The sequence below is a fragment of the Cucurbita pepo genome, chromosome 1, assembly GCF_057944985.1.
Source record: "Cucurbita pepo subsp. pepo isolate OVF chromosome 1, ASM5794498v1, whole genome shotgun sequence".
NCBI lineage: Eukaryota > Viridiplantae > Streptophyta > Magnoliopsida > Cucurbitales > Cucurbitaceae > Cucurbita > Cucurbita pepo.
In genome coordinates, this window is record NC_141798.1 from 21,160,880 (window position 1) to 21,184,111 (window position 23,232).

At 36.4% G+C, this 23,232-nt stretch overlaps 2 protein-coding genes across 11 annotated transcripts; one reads left to right on the top strand and one right to left on the bottom strand.

Annotated features, from left to right (window-relative positions):
* Positions 1-46: 46 nt before the first annotated feature.
* On the bottom strand, positions 47-21,047 carry LOC111808305 (phospholipase SGR2). 10 transcript variants are annotated; one of them, XM_087129400.1, is made up of 21 exons: positions 20,009-21,047; positions 19,474-19,574; positions 16,974-17,168; positions 16,276-16,431; positions 15,983-16,054; positions 15,736-15,888; positions 15,147-15,197; positions 13,356-13,526; positions 12,791-12,940; positions 8,828-8,893; positions 8,214-8,735; positions 7,969-8,047; positions 7,762-7,883; positions 7,543-7,615; positions 5,649-5,751; positions 5,055-5,148; positions 4,901-4,963; positions 4,009-4,057; positions 3,449-3,552; positions 1,313-1,359; positions 47-576 (listed from the first exon to the last, which is right to left on the bottom strand). In XM_087129400.1, the coding sequence occupies exons 1-21, from the start codon at positions 20,250-20,252 to the stop codon at positions 348-350; spliced, it is 2,844 nt and encodes a 947-aa protein (XP_086985526.1). In that variant the 5' UTR covers positions 20,253-21,047; the 3' UTR covers positions 47-347. The 10 variants fall into 10 exon arrangements, 8 of the variants coding, with proteins under 8 accessions (XP_086985526.1, XP_086985534.1, XP_086985528.1 ...); XM_087129408.1 differs by having other exon boundaries at positions 19,474-19,648; positions 20,009-20,147; XM_087129402.1 differs by lacking the exon at positions 15,983-16,054.
* A 50-nt stretch (positions 21,048-21,097) lies between these two features.
* LOC111808360 (uncharacterized) lies at positions 21,098-23,172 on the top strand. The gene is made up of 3 exons (XM_087129433.1): positions 21,098-21,524; positions 21,884-22,032; positions 22,314-23,172. The coding sequence occupies exons 1-3, from the start codon at positions 21,302-21,304 to the stop codon at positions 22,965-22,967; spliced, it is 1,026 nt and encodes a 341-aa protein (XP_086985559.1). The 5' UTR covers positions 21,098-21,301; the 3' UTR covers positions 22,968-23,172.
* Positions 23,173-23,232: the final 60 nt, after the last annotated feature.

Consider the following 23,232-nt stretch of genomic DNA (forward strand, 5'->3'; position numbering starts at 1 on the left):
CTACTTTGATGAGGTTTTAAAGAATAATAAATGGTTACATTAGAACTTTGCTACTTTAACCTCTTCGCCTGCCTACTTTCTATTACTGTCAGAGAACAGCAGTTTGGCCTCATTTACACGTTTTAATTTACAAGTTACATATTATGATCCCCATTTGGTCTTCCTCTTTATGTACATGGAAAGAAAGGAGAGAATACTGAGTAAAGTGACCCCAAGCCCGCCAACAGCAAATCTCCCCATTTTTAAGGTGGAAATTTGCATATTCATTAACATGCCAATCCCGGTCGTTCAGCCTTCACTAACCTTAGAAGTTGTAGCTGTTCCTATTGCCTATCGATGCTTGTTGTCTATCTATGATTTTTCATAATTTTCTTTGCTTTTCTAGAGAAGTTTCGTACCACATTTTCATCGGAAAATGTCAAAGAAAGCTCTTCTTCAATAGTTTCTCTTCGGTTGTACCAGCAATCATTTGAATCGGGTTCAGTATATTCTGGAGGTGTATCGGGATCTTCAGGTATATCTCGATATAAGTGTTTCAATATGAAAAGAGCAGTGTCATGATCTCTCCAGTAGTTTCTGCATGCCAGAAACAAAACAATCAGAAGGTGGAACACAGCCAATTTACCAATGCACCTCCCTCCCTCCACTCAAAACTATTGCAGACACAGAAAAAATGCCCTACAGAAACTGGATAAGTTGATTTTATGGTTGGTAATATCCACAACTGCTGAATTCGTTTTTAGACATGTAATAAAAACTAACAGATCGAAAGCTTCAGGTCTAAAAGCTATGAACAGAAATTAATGTCCAAAAAGTAACTGATTCATTAACGATTATGCATGAATTCCAAGATTTGACATCATATATAAGAAGACCCCATTTATTCGATATTTATATCAACTAGAAGTTTAGAAGTTTATAATCTAGAAGCTAAGGGCTAATGACCATCTGATTTTTAGTTTTTAAAATTAAGCTTACGAATACTCATTTCTAGCGATAAGCTCTTTTAAAAAATCAAGCCAAGTTTTGAAAACTTAAAAAAGTAAAATTTAAAACTTGTTTTCGATTTTGTAATATGCTAAGAATTAAAATGTTTACTTAGAAAGATAAAGTTGAGAAATCATGAGAAACAAGCTTAATTTTTTAAAACAAAAAATGAAATGGTTATCAAATAGAATCCAAATTTCTTGGCAAGATAGGAAGAAAACAACACGGTGTTTTTAGAATTTTTTTTTCTTGATATATGTTATATATAGATTAGAGGAAATGGAACGTTATTTCTACTTGATTAAATTAGAGAGATGAAACTCACGTATGGGACTTAATGGCTTGCATATATGGATGCTCAAATGTTTTATCCTGCAAGTGAACGAGATTTAATTAAAGAGAGATCAGCAGAATGTCAAGCAAACAATTCAAGCTGGGTATTATTTACATAGAGCAAATGAAAGGATAACAACCGGATAATAGAGAAAAGAATAGCCCAAACCAATAGGAGTCAAGAAGAAACCATAGGAGGCCATATCGCAAGTCTAAAATGTGATCTAGCCACCATATTTTGCTTCTTATGCCTCCATGTTACACCATTACCTCCAAAAAAAGGTATCGTAGATCTTCTGTCTACTATAGATCCAGCATAGTTAGCATCAGTGTAAGCTTCCAATGCAAGGAAATTGTTTTGTTTGAACAAAATTCCTTTTCTTGAAGTTCCTTTCAAATAATGTAGCACTTTGTATGCTGCATGAAGGTGAGGCTCCACAGATCATGCATGAAATACTTACCGAGTATGCTATGTTTGGTCGAGTGTGAGCTAGATATATTAGCTTTCACACTAGCTTCTAGTACATTTCTCTGTCCACTACAGGTTCTTTTGACTCACCCAATTTCTGATGGGGATTCATTTGTGCTGGTGTAGGTTTACATTCGCTTTTCCGTGTTTCCATTAGTAAATCCCACGTATTTTTGTTGGGATATGAAAATTCCCTAGGATGAATATGCTACCTTCAATATCTAGAAAGTACTTTAGCCTTCCAAGTTCCTTGATCTCAAATTCTTACATCAATCTTCTTCTGAGTTCAGTCTTTTCTTCTATATTATCTCCAGTGACTATGATGTCATCTACATACACTAGAAGCACCGTAACTCCCTTTGTTTCTGAATGAGTTACAGTGCTTGATAAAGAGAGTGTGATCTCCTTCACTTTGCTTATATCCAAAGTCTTTCATTACCTTTGTAAATGTTCCAATCACGCCCTTGGAGATTGAGATTGTTTTAGTCCAGACAAGGCCTTTCTCAATTTGTATACTTTACCTTTTGTGTTTTCAAAACCTGGAGGAATGTCCATGTACATTTCCTAATCTAGATCGCTATGAAGAAGTGTATTCTTCACATCTTCACATCTTCACATCATACTGTGGGAACTGCCAATTTAAATTGGTAGCTAAAGATAACAATATTCTTACCGGGTTCATCTTTACAACTGGGGAAAATGTTTCTTAGTAATCTTTCCCACAAGTTTGAGTATATCCCTTAGCTACCAACCTTGCCTTATACCTTTTCAATATTCAATCAGCCTTGTACTTTACTGTGAAAAACCATCTACATCCAACTATATTTTTTTTCTTTTAGCCTATCCACAATTTCCCATGTGTTATTCTTTTCTAGAGCATAAATTTCCTTTTTCATAGCATCTTGTCATTCCCTTTTGGATAAAGCTTCAGAAACTGTTTTAGGTATAACAATTGAACTTTTGTGTAAACGGGGATAGCCTTTCAAAAGAGATATAGTTTGATAGGGGTATAAGGGTTGTTTTGTGCATTCTTTAGTGGGTTTTCGGAGAGTTATGAGTGTGTCATTTATCGGTACATGCGTTGCATCTTCATTGTGAGTAGAGTCGGATGTTGGTTTATCATCTATTGGTACCTGTGCTGCATCTTTATTGTGAGTAGAGTCGAATGTTTGGACTTGTAATGGTTTTGAAATGACTTTCCTTCTAGTATATACTTGAGAGAACAACATATCTGGTAATGGAGGTGGATGTAAGATCCCACACCAGTTGGAGAGGAGAAAGGAGAATGAATCATTGCTTATAAGGGTGTGAAAACTTCTCTCTAATTACTAGGTATAATATAGATAAATAAAGGAGCTCTTACTATTCAGGATAAGAAACAGATGAAAAAACATAACTCTTCGACAACGGATCCGAAAAAGAAGTGTCTAGAAGATCAAACCTCCCCATAAATCCTCCCGTTTCTCTCAAGCCACAAAAACAACGAGAAAGGCAGTCTCCATAATATGATATCCTCCTTGCCTTTGGTTTCTCATCCGAAGACTAACAAACATTTAAACTTCCAAATTTTGAATCATGTGTTGATGAGAACACACAGTGGATTTCAGGCAGAAGGAAAATACAGCATCTAAGTATCATACAGTAAAAGGAAATGCATACTTGAAGCATGTGATCAATCCGTCCTCCTTCACTTCCTGTCAATCTCTCCATCATTGCAACACCATAACACTTCAGTTCTCCTTCTTGAAAATTCTCATCTCCTTCTACATTAGGTGCACAAAATATGAGAGAGAAAGTGAAATTTCACTTTATTTATTTACAAACATACAAAAAGAGAAGGAGGATACTCTAAAAGACAGCTCATCTTTTTTCAAGAAAACACAATGAAATTGAAAAATATAGCTCATAGTTATCATAAAGATCCTGCTTGGCACTAATTTCAAACAATAAGAGGGGCTCCACTCATATATGAAGGAAAGCCGTGGACGGCAGTTCATGAAGGAACTTAACCTGATCATCTCAAATGAAGCTACTGGTAGCCGCAAGAAAGAACTGGCTCTCAGTTTAGAGCTCAATTAGTGAATAAGAAATACTGGTTCTCTTGACAACATGGTTACGTGCACTCAGATTTGATCAGTAATTGTTCATCCATATAGATTATGCACGTATGTAACAATTTACAAAATCAGGCAGCCACCGCTTAGAAACTGATATATTACCTTCTAGACTATCTGCTTGTTTTGATTGGCAAACTGTGAGTACCTTCACCTGTCAAATAACGTAACTCAGAACCTTCAGCAATTTCTGGCATTAACCCAATACAAACTATTTATCTTTTGGAGGGTACTTATTTTTGTTTCAACAAAGCTCTTGAAAGATCCAAAGCCAAGCCCAAGTTAAGGCCAACTTGTATAATAACCACATATGTAAATACTAGCACGCATAAATTGGCACCCTGAACTTGCTAACCAAAAATCAAGAAGTTTATTGACAATCAAAAAATAGAAAACCTTAAAAAATACAGGGGAAACCACATTTTAACCAAAACCATTTAGAGAAAAAAAAAAAAAAAATACAAATAGAAAGGAACTGTGCAAATACGTGCATGCCTTTGCAACAGTGAGAAATAAAATATTCCCTTATGAACACTTTGTTTCGTAAGTTACTCCACAAGAAATTTAAAATTAACCATTTTAAATTAATATAGTTAAAAGAACAAAGAATTTCAGGAACTATTTTATATCCATTATTCTTTGTGGATTGGTATGGCAATAACCAATGGTAACATGAGTTAGTGATCTATATTCCACTACTTTCATTCCTGCATATAAACATCCCTTGGGATTCCACCCAAAAGAGTCTTCTTAGAAATCATTTCAACAAACAAAGCACTTCTTATCCAAATAAAAAAAAAAACTTGGGAGGTCAAAGTAATTACAATAATTCACGGTGTTTCTTTACATGACGTTGTGAAATCAAATGATGTACTACTCTTTTATAGTATGACGAAAAGATTTAAGAAAATTGATTTGAAAGGTTTAAAAGAAAAATAAAAAACCAAAGGCAAGCATGAGAAGAAGACACAATCTTAGAAAGTCTAGTACAACCCACCCCCAGAGTGTGTAGATCGTCCTTTATTGCCTGAGAACGAAGAGCCAGGTTATCAGTAAATTCCTGCATTACATACAGGAAAATCTATCAGAATACCGAAAGGAAATTAAAGAATGACTGGAATTCGCCATATCAATGTGATGAAGATATTTACACGAAATCCAATATGCAACCTCCTTCCACCTCTATGGAATGGTATAATAACAGGTCGTTTGAGCATGTACTCTTTGCATACAAGTGGCTCTATTCTGTATAAATCCAATAAAGCTTCCATTATACGTTCTCCATAAGGTATACTACCATAGTCAGAAACAAACAAAAAATTTCACCAATTTGAGACAAAAGAAAATCACAATCTTTTATTCTGTCATTTTTTTTTAATAGACACATAACTTTGATAAAAAAAAATAATGAGTAAGCCCAGAGTCTCAAACACATAGCAAATAAATGCTCTAGGATGCATTAACAGAGCCCAACGCCCGGGTAATGTGGTTGTGCTCATTGAACAAGTGGTTAGCATATAACAAATGGCTCCAAAAATGCCTGGTCGAAAAGAAAAAAGGTACCGTTTTCAAGTCAATAAATAAAAAAATTGTGTAAACAAAAAGGAAGGGTCAATGAAAAGAAAAATGTCAATCAAATAACAGACAATAAATCACAAGGTAGCTGGTTATGAAAACATTCTAGCACTTAGAATGGTCAAATATACATTCTCTACTTGCTCATTACAAGGGTTGCTTTCACAGACCTGTATGCTACAGGATCAAATGGATGAAAAATGTTAAACATTTGTCGACAAGCTGGCATTTCTTCACTTATATTTTCTTCATCCCAATATGCTTTCCCTTTTCCTGAGGACCAAACAAACAAGCTTTTAGGATCGTAAAAATCATGGGGCTTACTTTAACAAACAATAAACTTTTAACAGCATATAAACCATATCTAGGAGCGCAAGTTGGAAATTACTAAATCAAAAGCTATTCTGAATAACTCCGGAATCAGGAAGATCATATTGAATATCAATAACAAAATGAATAGAGACTTGATGGTTAAATACCAAAAGGAAAGGTCTCCAAGATCAATTTTCATGTATAGCAAGTCAATCAATTAAAAATAAATCTCGCTAGCATGAGAATTTCTTATATGTTCTGAATGGGTAAAGCAGCAAAATGGAGCAGATAGAGCTCTAACCAATTTAAAAGAAAAAAACAAGAAACGAACTTTATCATTGATGGATGAAAAAGAATCAATGTTCAAGGATACAAACAAACGGGTTTAGAATATTAAAGCAAACAAAACAAGGGACATAAAACATCCCTAATAAATCCAGACGACAACCCAATACAATGTTGGAGCAACGTAACATTTTTATGGAAAGAAAGCAGATTTCTCTCAACACTCAAATCTGTCTTCTTCTTCTTCTTCCAGTTTTTTTTTTTTTTTTTTTTTTTTTTTTTTTTGGGAAGAGATGTATTCTCTCCTTAAATTAATTTGAAATCTCTGGTCCTTCATGAATAATGTATTGTATCTATCCCAAGAATCTAATTCTAAGATTTATCCAATGAACTAGATTTGGCTATATAAAATGTATCCATGTGCAGCCATATATTAATGATGAATTAAGTGATTCCGTATCCATGTGCAGCCATATATTAATGATGAATTAAGTGTTAGGAATCATGACCATCTACAATGGTATGATATTGTCCACTTTGAGCATAAGCTCTCGTGACTTTACTTTTGGTTTCCCCAAAATACCTCATACCAATGGAGATAATGTTTCATACTTATAAACCCAGGATTTTCCTCTTAATTAGCCAATGTGGGACTACTCTCAATAATCCTCAACAATCCTCCCCTCCAACAAAATACACCATAGAGCCTCCCATAAGACCTCATTCTCCTTATTCTCTGGAGCCTCTCGAACAACCTCCCCTTAACCGAGGCTCGACTTCTTCTCTTGAGCCCTCGAACAAAGTACACTCGTTGTTCGACACTTGAGTCACCCTTGACTATACCTCGTTGTTCTTCTCGTTGTACACTCGTTCTTCTCTTGGGTCCTCGAACAAAGTACACTCGTTGTTCGACACTTGAGTCACCCTTGACTATACCTTTGAGGCTCACAACTTTTTTGTTTGATACTTGAAGATTCTTTTAACATGACTAAGTTAAGGTCATGGCTCTAATATCATGTTAGGAACCCCCCACAAGTGTATGATATTGTCCACTTTGAACATAAGCTCTCATAGTTTTGTTTTTGGTTTTCCAAAAAGGCCTCGTACCATTGGAGATAGTGTTTCATACTTATAAATCCATGATTTTCTTCTTAATTAACCAATGTAAGACTACTTCTCTCAATAATCCTAAACATTAAGTTTATTCATTAACATACAAAACCATGCTAGAAAAAAAGAACCAGACATCACTAACACTTTTCCCAAATACTAGCCATTAACCAACCGAAGAAACAGCCCTCCTACCATTGAAATGGACTTAATAAAATCGTTGGAAGGACCTAATGTTTGCAAACTAAATCAAGGGTGCAATTCGATTATCCAGCTCCTCAATAATGAATACCAACTACAACAATTATTTTAGACAAAGAATACAATGTATCTAACATGTCATAAATGTGAGCTTACCAATTCCAATACGGATATTACGAAGTGCAAGAAAGACCCCAAGAGGAGATCCAACAGCAAAAAATGTATCAACCTAATAACAGAAAAAAATTATACATAAAATAGTTGTACAAACCAACGTTTCCTAATGTTCAACAAGAAAATAAAATGTAACACGCACATATATATTGGAACATATCAAAAGAATTTTCTCTGCTCAATCCCCTCCCCCTGCCGTACCTTAAATGCAAGCTTTTTGTACTTTATATAAGGAGTAAAACTCTTCGATCCATCATCTTGTTCAGGAGTTTCCTCTTCTAACATAGGCTCCTTGGGCATACCAACTATACTTTTCTTATTTCCTGATAACATTTCAAAGACCAAAAAATATCATTTGTACAATTTCTTCCCATAAGAAAACAAAGAAGTGAAAAAATTGGGAGGCACCTTGATTCAATCCCCCATCTGTATCCCTATTAGCAGACATCAATTCAAGCTCCGCTAATTTCTTTTTAAGACAATCAACCTAACAAACGAGAAGTTCAAATAACACATCCTTTAAATGGAGGCTGTAGAAAGCATACAATAATAAGTCAATGTGTCAAAGGAAAAGCGTACTTATTCTTGTACGTGGAAAGCATAAAAGAATAAGTTAACCAGGACATGTGTGTACCAATACAGAATCTACTGACCTCTTCTTCCAGGGATTTGATTACTGCATCTTTATCTTCTGAATTCTCAAGTTGTAGCTCAGCAATTTTATTTACACTGGGATCCTCTAAGTCGCAGTTACCATTTTTATTTAACCCTTGAAACCCATCACTTGTTAGAGGAATCCTTTTGCAGGACTCATAATCAGCTTCCCCATAAGTATTCTCTTGCTTAGAAATGAAATCAGATGAATGTGATGTAGTAGGATCAACAACAATGGAAGGCTCTTCCATATGCAGATGCATTTGATTCACATTTCTCTCATCTTCCTCTTCAGCAAAGTGCGCAATGTCTGCACATCCATAAACTGCAGTAGAATATTTATCGCCCGTACTGCAAGAAGAATTCTGTGTAAAGGATTCATTGTCCACCCCCGAGAACCCTTCACTTCTAGTATGTTCCCCATACATCCAATCCATTGGAAAAGGAGACGACAGATTGTCCTGGTGGCAAAGGATATCATACGAAAGGACGCTCCCCAAAGAGTGCCCATATATGGAAACCTATATAATGAGACAAAATATATAAGAATACTCAAATTGTCAAATCAAATTTTGACAGAAGATAATGATAAAATCATCTTTGAGCCACATACCTTTCCATCATATCCTGGATTCCTTCTAAGAAACTTCATATAAAGTCGGTTTAATTGGTTAGATACCTGAAGAGAAATCAATATGCCCATTTAATCCAAGTTCCATCGAGGTTTGAAGGGCTTCATATCATGAAAATTTGTCAGTACTACATAACCAGTTTTATATCAATTCCACATAGCACTACATAACCAGTTTTATATCACTTCCACATTATAGACAGTATATGGCCTCATTGAAAAGGCCTTCACAAAAAGGTTTCTAGTAGTAACAGCACTTATAAGACTATCTTAATTTGGAAAGAGCTTGTGTTGGTTTTGTTCTGGCGAGGGAGTTTCCCTATGCATATAAGTTGTATTTCCTCTTTGGTTTCTATAACATCCCCATTTTCTTATTATAAATATATACGCTACCAAATTGACAAGTTCTATAAGTCTTGTATAACAATAACTAAAGAGGACTTAAAAAAACGGTACAAATACAAACTATCAATATTAAATCCAAAAGGAATAGAAAGATGAATGTGACTCAACAGTAATTGACATGCGCTCTCAATCAAGAGTCAAAGATCCAAATCTCCCCGCCTCCAAATGTTGTTGAAGTCAAAAAATCCAAATGGAGAACAGAGTTGCAAAGAAGAGAACAACCCTACAAATGCTAGGGAGATAGAATAAAACTCTCTAATTCAAATTAGCTCAACAATTGTAGATGAAAAGTCTCCACACTGCCTTTTGATGATTTATTAGTTCAATCACCAGATTTTATACATGCTTTAAGGGAAAATTTAGAGATAAACTACATTGTCACTAACAAAGACATGTTTTGGTGATTCCCTTGGGGCGCTTGAGTCTTTAAGTCTTTTAAGTGTTCAAAATGTGAAGAATTATTTTTTCCCAGTACTACACTCGAAGAAAGGTGCATCACTCTTCAACTCCTCCAATCACCAAGGAATACAGGTTGTATAGAATAAAATATTTCTAGCCTTTTGGCTCCATCTGCCAAGAACGTAGTTTCTCAAATTTGCAGTTGACAATATTTTACTGTATTAGATTCTGATAGTGTTTTCGTTGAAGAAGTATTTAATTCTTCAAGGATCCCACTGCTTCTTCTCTCACATTATGTTGATTCTCTCACATTATGTTGATGATCTGATGTTGAATATGATGTTAGTTTAAGTAGTGTGAAATCTACTTTTAAGCTTATGAAAACTATTATTGATAATACTAGTGCATGAAAAAAATTTGGTGATGATTTAGTATCATTATTTCAAGAAAGTAACAAAGAGATTCCTCATTCACTTCGTTCACCTGTGCCTAGCAAATGGACTTACCTTATTTAGGCTTGCGATCTTAAGATGCATGAAATTCCTCCCTTCAATTCTCAGGGTATTAGTTGTTGAAGTTTGATTGTTCTATTGCATTTGTGGTTTGGGTTCAATGGTTCTTTCTTGATGTTTTGGGGCTCAGTTATGCTTTTCTCATGGGTGGTTGTTCTTTTTGGTTGAGGCTCACATCTTTTGAGTCTTTCCTCTTTTCTTTTTTTTTTTTTTTTTTTAAGCTTTTGGTTTCAGGCGTTGTCTTTAGTTCGGTTTTCAGAGTATGATCTTCTATATTGAGTTTGGTCCTTTAGGCTCTTCTCTTTGCTAGTTTCTTTTTGTTCAATTTGCTTGGTATTTCTCATTGTGGAAGTCTTTTTTTGTATCTTGTTCTTTGTTGGTTCTCTGTCATGGTTCTTTTTGTGCTTCGTTGTGTTCTATCATTAGTCGCTTTTCATTTTTCAAAGAAAAGTCTTTCCTCTGGTTTAAAAAAATGCTCCATGTCAATCATATCTTCACAAGGGGCCATATCTAGGCCCTCAACAACAGACTTAGAAAAATTGAAAAGCAAACTTGAAGAATCCACAATCTGTCCCCAGAACCGTGAAAGCAAATTGCATAACCAAAATGATAGAAGTGATGGCTTCCTTTAACCTCTCAACCAAGACCTAGTAATGAGGTCAGCATCGACAGTTTCATAAAGGTCAACATTCACGTCCAAAAAAGATTCTGAAATGTGTCTTCAAATCAAGCCTGAAAGTCTACTCTCCTAAGTGTTTCCTGAAAGACCCCAACTGTAGAAGCATCATATATCTTGGGGCTTTATTGTAGCCCAAAATCTATTACAAGAGCTTCATCCCCTAAGAAAGGTCTCTCAAACCAATCCTTATACGAGGACTGCAGAAATTATGGCAATCCAAATTGGGAGGAAGAAATCTAGAGCTCCATTTTAGAGAGAATGTGAATGATTCACAAGACTTTCCTTATAACTTAAAAGACCAGACACTTCCTCATCTAACATTACTAACACAGGAAGAAAACTGATTTTGTCATCTTCATTCCACAACTTAGGTTTTTTTTGCCAAATAATCTCTTAACCACCAGTCATAAGACAAAGATGGAAAAAAACGTAAGTGGGAGAGCCAACCATTTTTTATTTGAACTAGTATGGTTCTAAAAGGTTACTAGCTTCCATCGTGATAAGTGATCAGAATAGGTGTTTCTGACCGACTTATGGACTCAAGCCATAAACCTTAGCCAAGAGTTGGACAAAAGGAGCCTACAAATCTTGTAGCGGGCAGGCAGTTGGTTCAAGTGGACTACGTATAAACATCATTGAACACAGGTTGATCAACCAAGATAAATCTTTTTTTTTAAAAAAAAAAAAAAAAAGAGCGAGCAGTATGGAGAGAATTTTAAAAAGACCACCAGCCACCATTGAAGTCACTACCCAACACTCAGAAAACAGGCCAAGAGCTCGCACAACTGCTGAAAAGTATGTACTGCTAAGAAGGCAGTAAATACTAGAGGGCCAAAGAAGAAACCCTCCGCTAAATAACCATGGATAAAGAGAGATAAATAACCTTCAACAACCTCTGTGACTGAAAGACTATGATCACTCCAGAAAATAAGGATGCCAAAAGACACCCCAATAGCATCCAAAATGTCCTCAGATGTTTTTCCAAATACCAGATAGGAAGAAAGAACAGTCCAATTCACTGAAACATCTGTGGATCCCAAAGTTGAACAGGAGCGCTTACTATTATTTATTATTTTTGGAGCACCGTAGAAATATGATCAACCTCCTACCTAAAGAAGAATTGCCTTCTCTTCTCACGTATGTGGTCTTCTTTCTCTCAGGCTTCTTCGTGATCGACTCTATACAGAAATCAGATATTATTGGCTCAGAGCCATTAAGCCATTTGAGTGTCCATCGACCATACTCCCCATACTAAGAAAGCCAACCCTTCTGTTCATCAACAGCGGAGAGGTGAAAGACAACTGCTCTCTTTTGTTTACTTAGTAAAGAACAACAAATTTTGAGAAGTATCCCCAAAATGGCCAAGGGAGAGCCAAACTTCACACGGCTGCCCCCCCTTCTACTCCTCCTCCTCCTAAAGCCACTCAACTAAGGAATAGAATCACCTTATGATCTTTTCAATAGAGAGAGACACTTTGTTTAGCATGAGAAAAGTATACATAAATTATGTGGGAGTCCTTTTTGGTAATCACCTGATAGGTTTTACTACTAGACATTGGAGATTTTTTTGTATAGTCAGTGGCTAGGCTCCTTTGGTGTGGGCTGTTTTTTAATGCCTGTGCTCCTTTTTTTTTGTTTACTTCCATTTATTCTCAATGAATGCTTGTTTTTTAATAAAATAAAATAACGCTAGTGTCTCAGTGCAGGATGAATGACAAAGTTCGGAAGGCAGATATAGGTTTCACCCTTCTTTGATGATATGTATCAGTTGCATAAGAATTATGTATACTGACATGAAAGAACGAAACTAAAAAATCATACGTCAGTTAACCCATCTCCAATGAACTATGAAAAACAAGTACAGAGAAAATGAAAGTAAAGAAGGATTCTGTTGACAAAAGATAAACTGAAGGTATTGGACAGTAGCAATCCAAATAAAGCTTGCACTACCGAGTTGATGATGTCTTGACAATATATAGGGCTCATGTAATACAAAACATCATGAGCAGTCGCACCCAACATGACACGCAAACCCTTCACTCCATCTAAAGTGATTTTTTCAACAGCAGCTTCACCACTAAGCTTCAGACCCTTCCTCCACTGGAAAAAAGAAAAGTAAAGAAAAGAAAACAGTTCAATGGAAAATAGCATAATAATAGAGATCAACAAGGTGAACAATAACATATTCCAGGAAGCAAACAGAGATAATAGCATGAAAGAAGGGTTACACATGTAATAATCTATAAAGACTTCTAAAGCACAAACAACAATGATGGAACTAACCAAGAAAAAGTTGTGGTTTTACCGTCAGCACAAAGCGTAAAATCAGATTATAAGAGTTATAAATTAATGAATTCGTTCAATATCTTTCGAAGTTCAATATAATCAAATCACGTATTCCTGTCCATGCGTAAACAAGAGAATTCTAAAATATTGAGTCAGGAAAAAATTACAACACAAAATAGCTCACACATTCAATCCAAATGTAGGGTAAGAAAAGGGGTTGATTAGTTACTTGGCATGGGATAAAAAGAACTCTTTGAGTGCTACGTTGGTGGAAAGTGAGGTGCCGCTCTCCAAGACTGGATGTAATATGCCGAAAATTCCCAACATCATCAACTAGATTAGATTTCTCCAGTCTTTGACCAATGCCATGAACCATAAACACAAGGTGTCGAACAGGAACCTAAAGCAACAACCTCACATGAATAATGTGGCTTCCAAAGTGACATGATACACGTAGAAAATTTTATAAAATCAAGTTAATTATAAACTTATCAAACAAATACAAAATTGACGAGAGTTTAAATCATTAGATTAGATCAAGCAGTTTCACATTCAGAAATCTTTATAGCTTTCGCATTCATGAATAAAACAGTTATGTATGGTATTCAAGCAATGGTATTCAAGCAGGTTAAAACTTCAAACAAAGACTGAACACCTCATCCGTCTAAATTAGTGAACCATCCAAGCAAGTAGAGAAGGGATAGACCCTCAATGCCAAGGCCTATGTTATCGTCAAAATGGATGAAATTATTTCAGAGCATTAATAAAACATGGCTTGATTATCTAGAGGGAATACTTGAAGTTCTAATTAGAGTTCCAATTCCTATCTTCTTATCAAAGAACTTCAAAACACGTAATATATATTTTGAGGGAAATGGGGGTTAGGAATCACGACTCTCCACAATGGTATGATATTGTCCACTTTGAGCATAAGCTCTCATGGCTTTGCTTTGGGCTTCCCCAAAAGGCCTCATACCAATGGAGATAGTATTTCTCACTTATAAACCCATGATCATTCCCTAAATTAGCCAATATGGGACTCACTCCCAATAATCCTCAACAATCCTCCCCTTGAACAAAGTACACTATAAGCCTCCCTTGAGGCTTATGGAGCTTTCGAATAGCCTCCCCTTAATCGAGGCTCGACTCCTTTCTCTAGAGCCCTCGAACAAAGTACACCCTTTGTTCGACACTTTAGTCACTTTTGACTACACCTTCGAGGCTCACAATTCTTTGTTCGATATTTGAGGATTCTATTGACATGGCTAAGTTTAGGGCATGACTCTGATACCATGTTAGGAATCACGACTCTCCACAATGGTATGATATTATCCACTTTGAGCATAAACTCTCATGGCTTTGCTTTGGGTTTTTCCAAAATGCCTCATACCAATGGAGATAGTATTCCTCACTTATAAACCCATGATCATTCCCTAAATTGGCCAATGTGGGACTCACTCCCAATAATCCTCAACATGGGGTGGCCAGTGGTATTCTTCACAACTAAAGGAACATGATTATTTAGAGAATACTGTAAAAACATAATCAACATTTATGAACTGGAAACGGATGCAAAGAAGAACTGGAACAAAATCAATCATAATAAAATTTGAAAGAATGAGAGCAAAATTTCAACTACCGTATGTACTAAAAAATTTTTGAAACTAAAATGAAGAGGATTTCTATCAATACAGCTTACGAATGCTTTGAAAAGAATTAATAGGGATCTAATGACAAAAGAAAGAAAAGAAAAAACTGGTAGGGCACAGATATGAAGAACTGGAATGAAATATATCAAGTTTTTAAGAATGATATAATAGGGATACAAGGAGCTCGATGTTTTCCTCCCTTAAGAAATCGAGCTTTCATTGAGAAAAAAATGAAAGAATATTTGGCACCAAAGAAACCCAAGTAAAGAAAGGGGTTCCATTCAAGTAAAATAAAACCAAGCAGAAAATTACAAAAGAGCTCGATGATAACATGAAAACAATGTCAAGAAGCTCAATGATGGCAGACATACCTGTGAACAGTAATCGTCCATTTCTTCTTCCCTCTGCTGGCGCAAATCATCCTTGAAAATTAGAAGAAATAAAAATGTGAAGGAGAGAACATTAATAAAAAGGAACAGAATACTTTTCCTTTTCCTCCAATTTGGAGCAAACCTAGCCTTTCATTCTATGGAAGGAACAACAATTTCATTTCCGTGTTCAACCCAACTTTTAATCATTCAACAGTGGCTCTTGCATCACAGCAAGTATTTTCATGTTTACTGTGGTATTTATGTACCATTTTACGAAAGAGTCCCATTTTATTGTTTTTCAAGTGCATCGAACAAAGTGAAAACATCCTAAATGGAAAACAAAGGACACTTGAGGCATATGGTTGAACAAAGCCACACAATTTCCCAGAGAAAATTGATAAAGAAAATATGGATACAGGTTAGAGTACATTTTAGTGAGATTCAGCATTTAAAGAAAAAGCACCCCCCCCCCCCCCCCCCCCCCCCCCCACCACCACATATCCAGTAGGATTCTGAATGGGGGTGGGGGGGATGTAAAGGCAATGGTAAAATTATACTCATAGACTACTAGAAAGAAAGAAGTACAAACTTGAGTAGGTTTAGGAGCGTTAGACAGGGAATAGCCACGCCTTAACTTAATTCCATTGCCACCCAAACTAATCACGCTAGAAAAACGAGAAGCATCAACATTCAGCCAAGCCTCCCAAGTATCATCCTCCCCAGTGAAAAGAGCATGAAGTCCCTACATTGGAAATTCCAAGATAAATAACGTTCCTAAATTTCAAGTTATGATGAAACAACAAAATAAGTCTTCATGCTCCAAATAATTTACATACTAGGGTAGATCCTTGTAAATCAACTCGGGATGCAAAAAGTCCAGATGGCTGAAATGTTCTCCGGCACCACACCTAGATCAAAATCACCTTTATCCATGATTTGCTAATCATTTAGATATCTAAAAAAAATTCAAGTTTAGAAATGAAGATAAACTAGATACTACACAGCAAAAAATGAAACCATTTCACACGAAACCATTTTCTTCATCATGAAAACTTGGAGATGCTTTGCAGGCAAAACTTTCGAACAAGAAGTGAGAGATTGTATAAAAATAAGAGAACAAACAACCAACCCGACTACGATAAGCAATTTCTAACTGTTCGGCAACATCCTCCCGAAGTGGAAGCCAATCAAGTCCTCCTTTACGAGCAAACCAATGGCCTCTCATTACTCGACGATTTTCTGCATTCCAATAAACAGGAAAACAATGTCTCTTCACTAAATCTACCTGCATATATAATATCACTTCAGTTGCACGCATTTGTAAATTAAACAGAAAAAAAAAAGTAACAATTTCAAAAGACATTTAAAACTTTGTATATGATATCTAAGAAATTTTACAAATCCTTTAACTTTAACTTTAACTTTTATAAAACTATCTAGAAGACAAACATTAATTGGTAATACTAATATCTCCATAGTTAATGAATCGATGACATTTGGGAAATCAGGTTCATTTTAATTCTTCCCTATTGATGAGCCCATTAACAAAAATAAATAACATAACTAACATTTGGGAAATCAGGTTCATTTTAATTCTTCCCACCTTAGATATTAAAAAAAAAAATCAGAATGACACATTCCACGAGAAAACACACTTTCAGAAAACAAGAAATACTTTTCATGTCACAGAAACTATATTTTCTTATCACCTAAATCTATTACAATTAGCCACAATTGGGAAGAATGTAGACAAGGATAGTGCCAGACAAGATCGTGCTAATATAAAACACGGAGGAAATTCTTAAATATAGATTGCATCAAATTGACCTCATAGAGTCCTCCTTTGACAGGAACACCAACTCGCTCTTCTTCAATGTCATACAATTTGATTAATTTAGCAACCTCCGAAGCAGATTCATATCTTTGTTTATCGAGCCTCAGACCAGTACCAGCTCTTTCTTTTGGCCCTTCACTACATTCAGCAATTTCTTTCCACCAAATAGAAAGTAGTTCTTCCTCTCTCTTATTCAAATGCAGAAAATGTAAAGAATCGTTACATGTTTTTTTCCATTTACTTCAAAAGAAAGAAAGAAGCAGACAAAACAAAACATAATATATAAATAAATATTTTAGATATATATATAGAAACACACAGATACAAACATATATATAAAGAGAAACAATATTGTTTCATAAAAATGACGAGGAGTTGCAATTGAAAAGACCAAGCCAAATGCGCATACAAAAATGTATTCCAAAAATTACATGAAGGTACTCCAGTTGACGTACTATATGTCCATTTTTCAAATGCCGGCCAAGGTACTATCATCAATGAAAGATTGATCCGGAACTTTTGTGGGAAAGGTAATGTTGATAGGAATGGCTTACCACTTGTCAAATGGGAACTCTTCTTCTTCCCATTGAAAAAAGAGAGCTCGGTCTACATAGCCTCAAAGATAAAAACAAAGTCCTCTTAGTCAAATGGATTTGCAATATCAATAGGAAAGCACAGCTCTATGGAGAAAGTTATTGATGAAAAATATGGAACCACCCCCATCAATACTAAACTGGGCAGCACTTCTCTCGTAACAGCAAAAGGTCCTTGGAAAGCTATTCTGAAGCATTGCTCACTGATTCTTGGAAGAATTTATTACAAATTGGGGAATGGAGAAGACATTTCCTTCTAGAAGGAAAATTGACTTGAGGATGACTCTCTTGATAGAAATTTCCTCTACTCTTTAAACTCTCTCAAAAAGGATGGGGCTGTAAGAAACATGTGAATTCTGAGCTTGGCTTTTGGATTTTGAATTTGAGAAGAAATCAGAAAGGTGCAGAGATTGAGGAATTAAGCGCTCTTCTACGATGTCTTCCAAATTTCTCGTCTTCACAAAAAACGGATAAAAGAATTTGGAAGCTAGAACCAAAAAGTCATTTCTCCACAAACTCCCTCTTGCATGAGCTCTCCCCCAGTAGTACAGTTTCTTCACAGCCACTATATGATCTGATTTGTAAGGGGCAATACCCAAAGAAGATAAAGTTTTTCCTCTGGGAACTAGCACACAAGGCTATCAATACACATGACAAGCACCATAAAAAAATTGTCCTACATGGCATTGTCTCCATAGTGGTATGCTTTATGCCATGAGTCATATTTTACTTTCCTGCCTTTTGCAAGGAACTTTTGGAACTTTCTCCCTTCAACATTTAATTGGTACACAGCTCTCCCGGAAGACCCACAACTCTACCTCTCTCTCACCCTTGGGGGGAACCCTTTCAAAAAGGAAAAGAAGCTACTGTGGGAGAAATTTATTGGAATATTCTGCTGGACCATTTAGCAAGAACAAAACAGAAGAATCTTCCAAGACAGAATCCTCTTATTATACATTTTCACGATGATATAGTCAGTTCAATTGTGACTTGGTGTATATGCTTCCGAATTTTCCATCACTATAGCTTTATCACCCTCCATTCTAACGGGAGAGGTCTTATCCAAAAAAAATAAAATGATTTTGAGAGAGTACACCAACTCAAAGTAATGATAATGACAAGATCAAAAACTCCTCAACCTTCCTTCATACATCATAATATACCCTACGGCTCCTTTCTTAACATAATTTCCATAAACCAGCCAAATAATTGTTTCCAAAAACATCCAAGCTCTCCTTTCAATCTTTGTCCATAAAGAATAGGTTCCACCATATCTTTAATTGAAAGATAGCAGTCCAACACCAAGTTAAACATACTAGGATTCTAGTTCCAGAAAGAGTTTGCAAACAAACAATGAACGAAAAGATGGTGTTGGTTCTTTTCGTCATGGCTTTTACAAATAATGCCCAATTTGGAGAGAGATGGTGACCAAAAAATGTCTTTTGAATCTTACCATTCAGCACTCAATTTCCCTAATGAAAAGGTAAACAAAAAAAAAATTATCCATCTTTTAGAATTTTTTTACCCCACTCCTGTGCTGTCATTCTCATCTAAGCCATATAGGTCCTCCATAAAGTGGTGAACCAGAGAATGTTCTGAGAAAACTCTTTTATCTTTGTTGTAACAATATTAAAAAAATATTAACACACAGAAGATGATAAGCTAATTAAAATTTACACTCCTTATAAAGTGGTATCATCGAATTTTCTATCCTTCACTTGATTAAAACTACAATTAGCATCCAATAATGAATTCAGCACACATGCAGGTGAGTGGGAAGACAATTTCATGAGTTAAAAATATTGTCGAAGGTAAATACAAGATAGTTCACTACAAGCAATTCATGAAATATGGGTGAACATAAGCATTAACTGACTATCCAAGAGGTTGAAAAATACACCTGCAAGAAAGATGCCTCTATTGCAAGAGAATCCCTCATGCCAAATCGAAAATAGTCACCCTTCCCAACTATTTCAGTCTTAGGAACTGATGCTGCTAGCTCTGTTGAAACACAAGCAGCAGAAAGTCATCAAAAGGTTTGAAAGCCCTTTGATTCAAAATCTCCTAGCGAACTCCTATGTTTAATGAGAACATATTACAATGGAAAAACAGAGGTGACAAGAATAGAAGAAAACCTTCATAAGATGAATATAAATAACTAAAACTTTAATTATTTCAAAATAGAAAAGATAAACAAAATATACACGTATTTATTATAGTTGCAGAAGTTTATAAGGAAATGGATGGATAAATCTTTTAAATTTTGTCTTCCTAAAACAGGCTTCTCAGTATATCCTCAAATATGATTCGTCGTTAAACTCTCAAAAAGTTTGCATCAGTTATTTTCACCTTCGTTTTCTACTTTGTTCATCAATTTTGCCCAGGTCGCATTCGAAAACATTTCATTAAAGATGAAAAAAATGAAAAGCGCTCACCATTCCCAAGCAAAGGTACTTTACAGAAATACCAGCGAACATCGCCGCCGTCGGAAGGACTCCTTGTCTGTGCAAGATACTTCTGCCTACCTTCGCAGTGCTCGATGACATCCTCCAATTTTGCAATGTTAGAGGGCGTGTTTTTTAGCGAATCAGGGGTCGCCTCTGAAACTTCAGAAGAACCTATAGCTGCCAAAGACAACATGTCACCGCCAACCATATCTTTCGAACTATTTACATCCATTTTGGCGCCTGATCGAATAATTTTTGCCTCGGAACCTATCACTAAGAAAGAGGCTCCGAAGCAATTACAGGACAGGTTAGCTCAGAGGATTTAGTGAATTTGCTTCCGTCAAGAAAATGGTCAACTATGACTTGAATCCAACACCCAGCTAAAATCCTTCAAGATCCTAGAAGCACACAGCCACATAACGAAACAAACAATTACGAAGACGAGAAACAGAAGGCACCCAAATGAAGTATCACACACGCCAGCCTGCAGAGAAATCTGATTCTAACTTGAAAGGAATGGCGAAACAGGGTTTGGCTGGTAGGGTTCAATAAATGGGCTTCAGCAAGCACAATGTAGAGGGGCTGGAATTACATGGGACCACGTCGGGTTCCAGACGGCTGCTGGAGAAGATGGGAATCAAAAGCCATTGAGACCATTGCGCTGCATGTTCGATCCAAGGGAATAGCGGAGACAGATTCGGTGAGAAAAAGTAGTGTGGCTGTGGCTTCGGCTTCTGGTAGGGTTGGAGACAGGCGGTGACAGACGCAACCGCACCGGCACGGTGGTTAACTTGAAACTAAAAAGTTCCCATTAATTTTGTTCTGTAGTCGTTTGGTTTTTTCGTGGGAAACTTTTCTGGCTCTCGCAATCGTCGCGGGAATTTGGTTGAAGAAACATCTTTACCCTGAGATCATCATGTAATTAAATTTTTTATTTCCAAATTATAATTTAATATATGTAAGGTCTTTAAATAGATTGGGTTGAATCAATAACACTAACTGAAGCTTCATTTATTATGTCACCCAACAAAAGGCCACATGAGAAATTATTCGGCGACATGATTCCGTTAAACTATGGCATATTCTCTCGGCGCCCTGCTATCATTTTGACCTCAACTTTTGGCTGCTCATTGTTTGCCTTTAATCTTCAACATTATATCGTCTCGCCATAATATTCTATTTCTTTTCCTTTTTCCCACCTGATATTTTCCTCTGCTCTGGATTGGATCATCATTCTTTCCCACACTCGTGTCTAATTCCCCCAGCAAAATCGTTTCGGATATGGATCTCTGCACTGTAAATCTCAAGAATACCGCCACCTTCTCACTCAAACAACCCATTTCTCCCAGCTTGCCGAAGACTACGAGGAGATTTTCCTCTTCACATCTCTTTGGCGCTCATCTTCTGCGCCTGCTTAAGATCCCACTTTTCAGGCCTTCTGCTTCTCGCTCTTTTCTGGTCACAGCGGTTGCCAAGAAGAATCGCGACAATTCTCCCTCTCCTGGTACTTTTTTTCTTCCAGAATTCTTGATCTCTTCTTCTTTGATTCGGATTCCGAGTTTCTTTTCACATTTCCCTGGCATTACGATATTTGCCCTTTTGCTCTGCTTGGGAATTGGGATGTAATACTGACTGTAGAATTGTATATGTAAGCTTGAAACCTAAAATCAGGGCATTGGATTTTCCCAATAACATTTGTATGATTCTGTATCAGTTTCTTTCTTTTCTTTTCTTTTCTTTTTTTTTTTTTTTTTTTTTTTTTTTGTTCCTAAATATAAAGTGCCTTTTGGAAACCGTTTTAATATTTATTATCTGTGCCCACCATGAGAACTATCATTTTTTGTTTTTCTTTCGTAAGTGCAGGAAATGGTGACCATTCGGTACCTGGAGATGACGCTAAATCAAACAATATTTCTGATGCCAACAAAACTAATGAATCTTCTTCCCAAAAATCACATCATATTAATTTGGACTGGAGGGAATTCAGAGCAAATCTATTTGCTCGTGAGCAGGTGATTTATGATGCTTTTACAGAATTTGATCATACTCCTAATAGGAAATGGGTATAATCTGGTAATTATGAGATACCGCGTTTTTAGTTCCCTAGGGTAGAAACCCTCGCATACACGCCTAAAGCTTATCTTTTGTTGCATTAGAAGATTATGGTGTTACCTGGTTTCATGAGGTAGGATAGGTGAAGAACATAAATGCAGACAAAACAGGGTGAATGAAAGAAATGTAAACTCCTTGATCATCCAATGCACTATTCTTGCGTGGTGTGAATTATTTGCAGGCAGAGAAGGTGGAAAATGCAAAGGGTGACGCTCACGAGTGTAGGCCTCTGGGCCTGAAGTGGGCACATCCCATTCCTGTGCCTGAGACTGGGTGTGTCCTTGTGGCCACAGAGAAGTTGGAGGGTGTTCGCAGTTTTGAGCGAACAGTCATTCTTCTCCTCAGATGTGGAAACAGACATCCTGAGGAGGGGCCATTTGGGGTTGTGATTAATTCCCCGCTCCACAAAAAGATCAAGCATATGAATCCAACCAATCTTGACTTAGCAACTACATTCTCTGATTGCTCTCTACACTTTGGGGGGCCTGTTGAGGCGAGCATGTTTTTGATGAAAACAGGAGAAAAATTGAAACTCCATGGGTTTGAAGAAGTGATCCCAGGCCTCTGCTTTGGCGCTCGAAACAGCCTTGATGAAGCTGCAGTGCTGGTGAAGAAGGGAATCCTTAAGCCTCAGGACTTCAGATTCTTTGTGGGCTATGCTGGGTGGCAACTGGATCAATTGAGGGAGGAGATTGAATCAGATTACTGGCATGTGGCTGCTTGTAGCTCAAATCTAATTAGTGGCGCCGCATCAGAGGGACTCTGGGAGGAGATTTTGCAGTTAATGGGTGGTCACTATTCAGAGTTGAGCAGAAGGCCCAAGCAAGATATGTAGCTACCTATTTATTTCAAGGAACACTCAAAATTCTGAACTCAAATGCGTAATCTAAGTTAAGCTAAAAGCCATAAAAAGCTGGAAGCCAAATGTACAGAAGTTAGCTCGCTTTTGAAATTTAGAACACATCATCCCTTTCTAAGCACAGCAACGCTCTTCTATAGCTATTTATAAATGTAATTTATGTAGAGTATATTGCAGTCAATCTGTTCGCATTTGCTTGATTCAATAGCCTTAGAATCTGTCTGCGTCCGATTATAGTTAT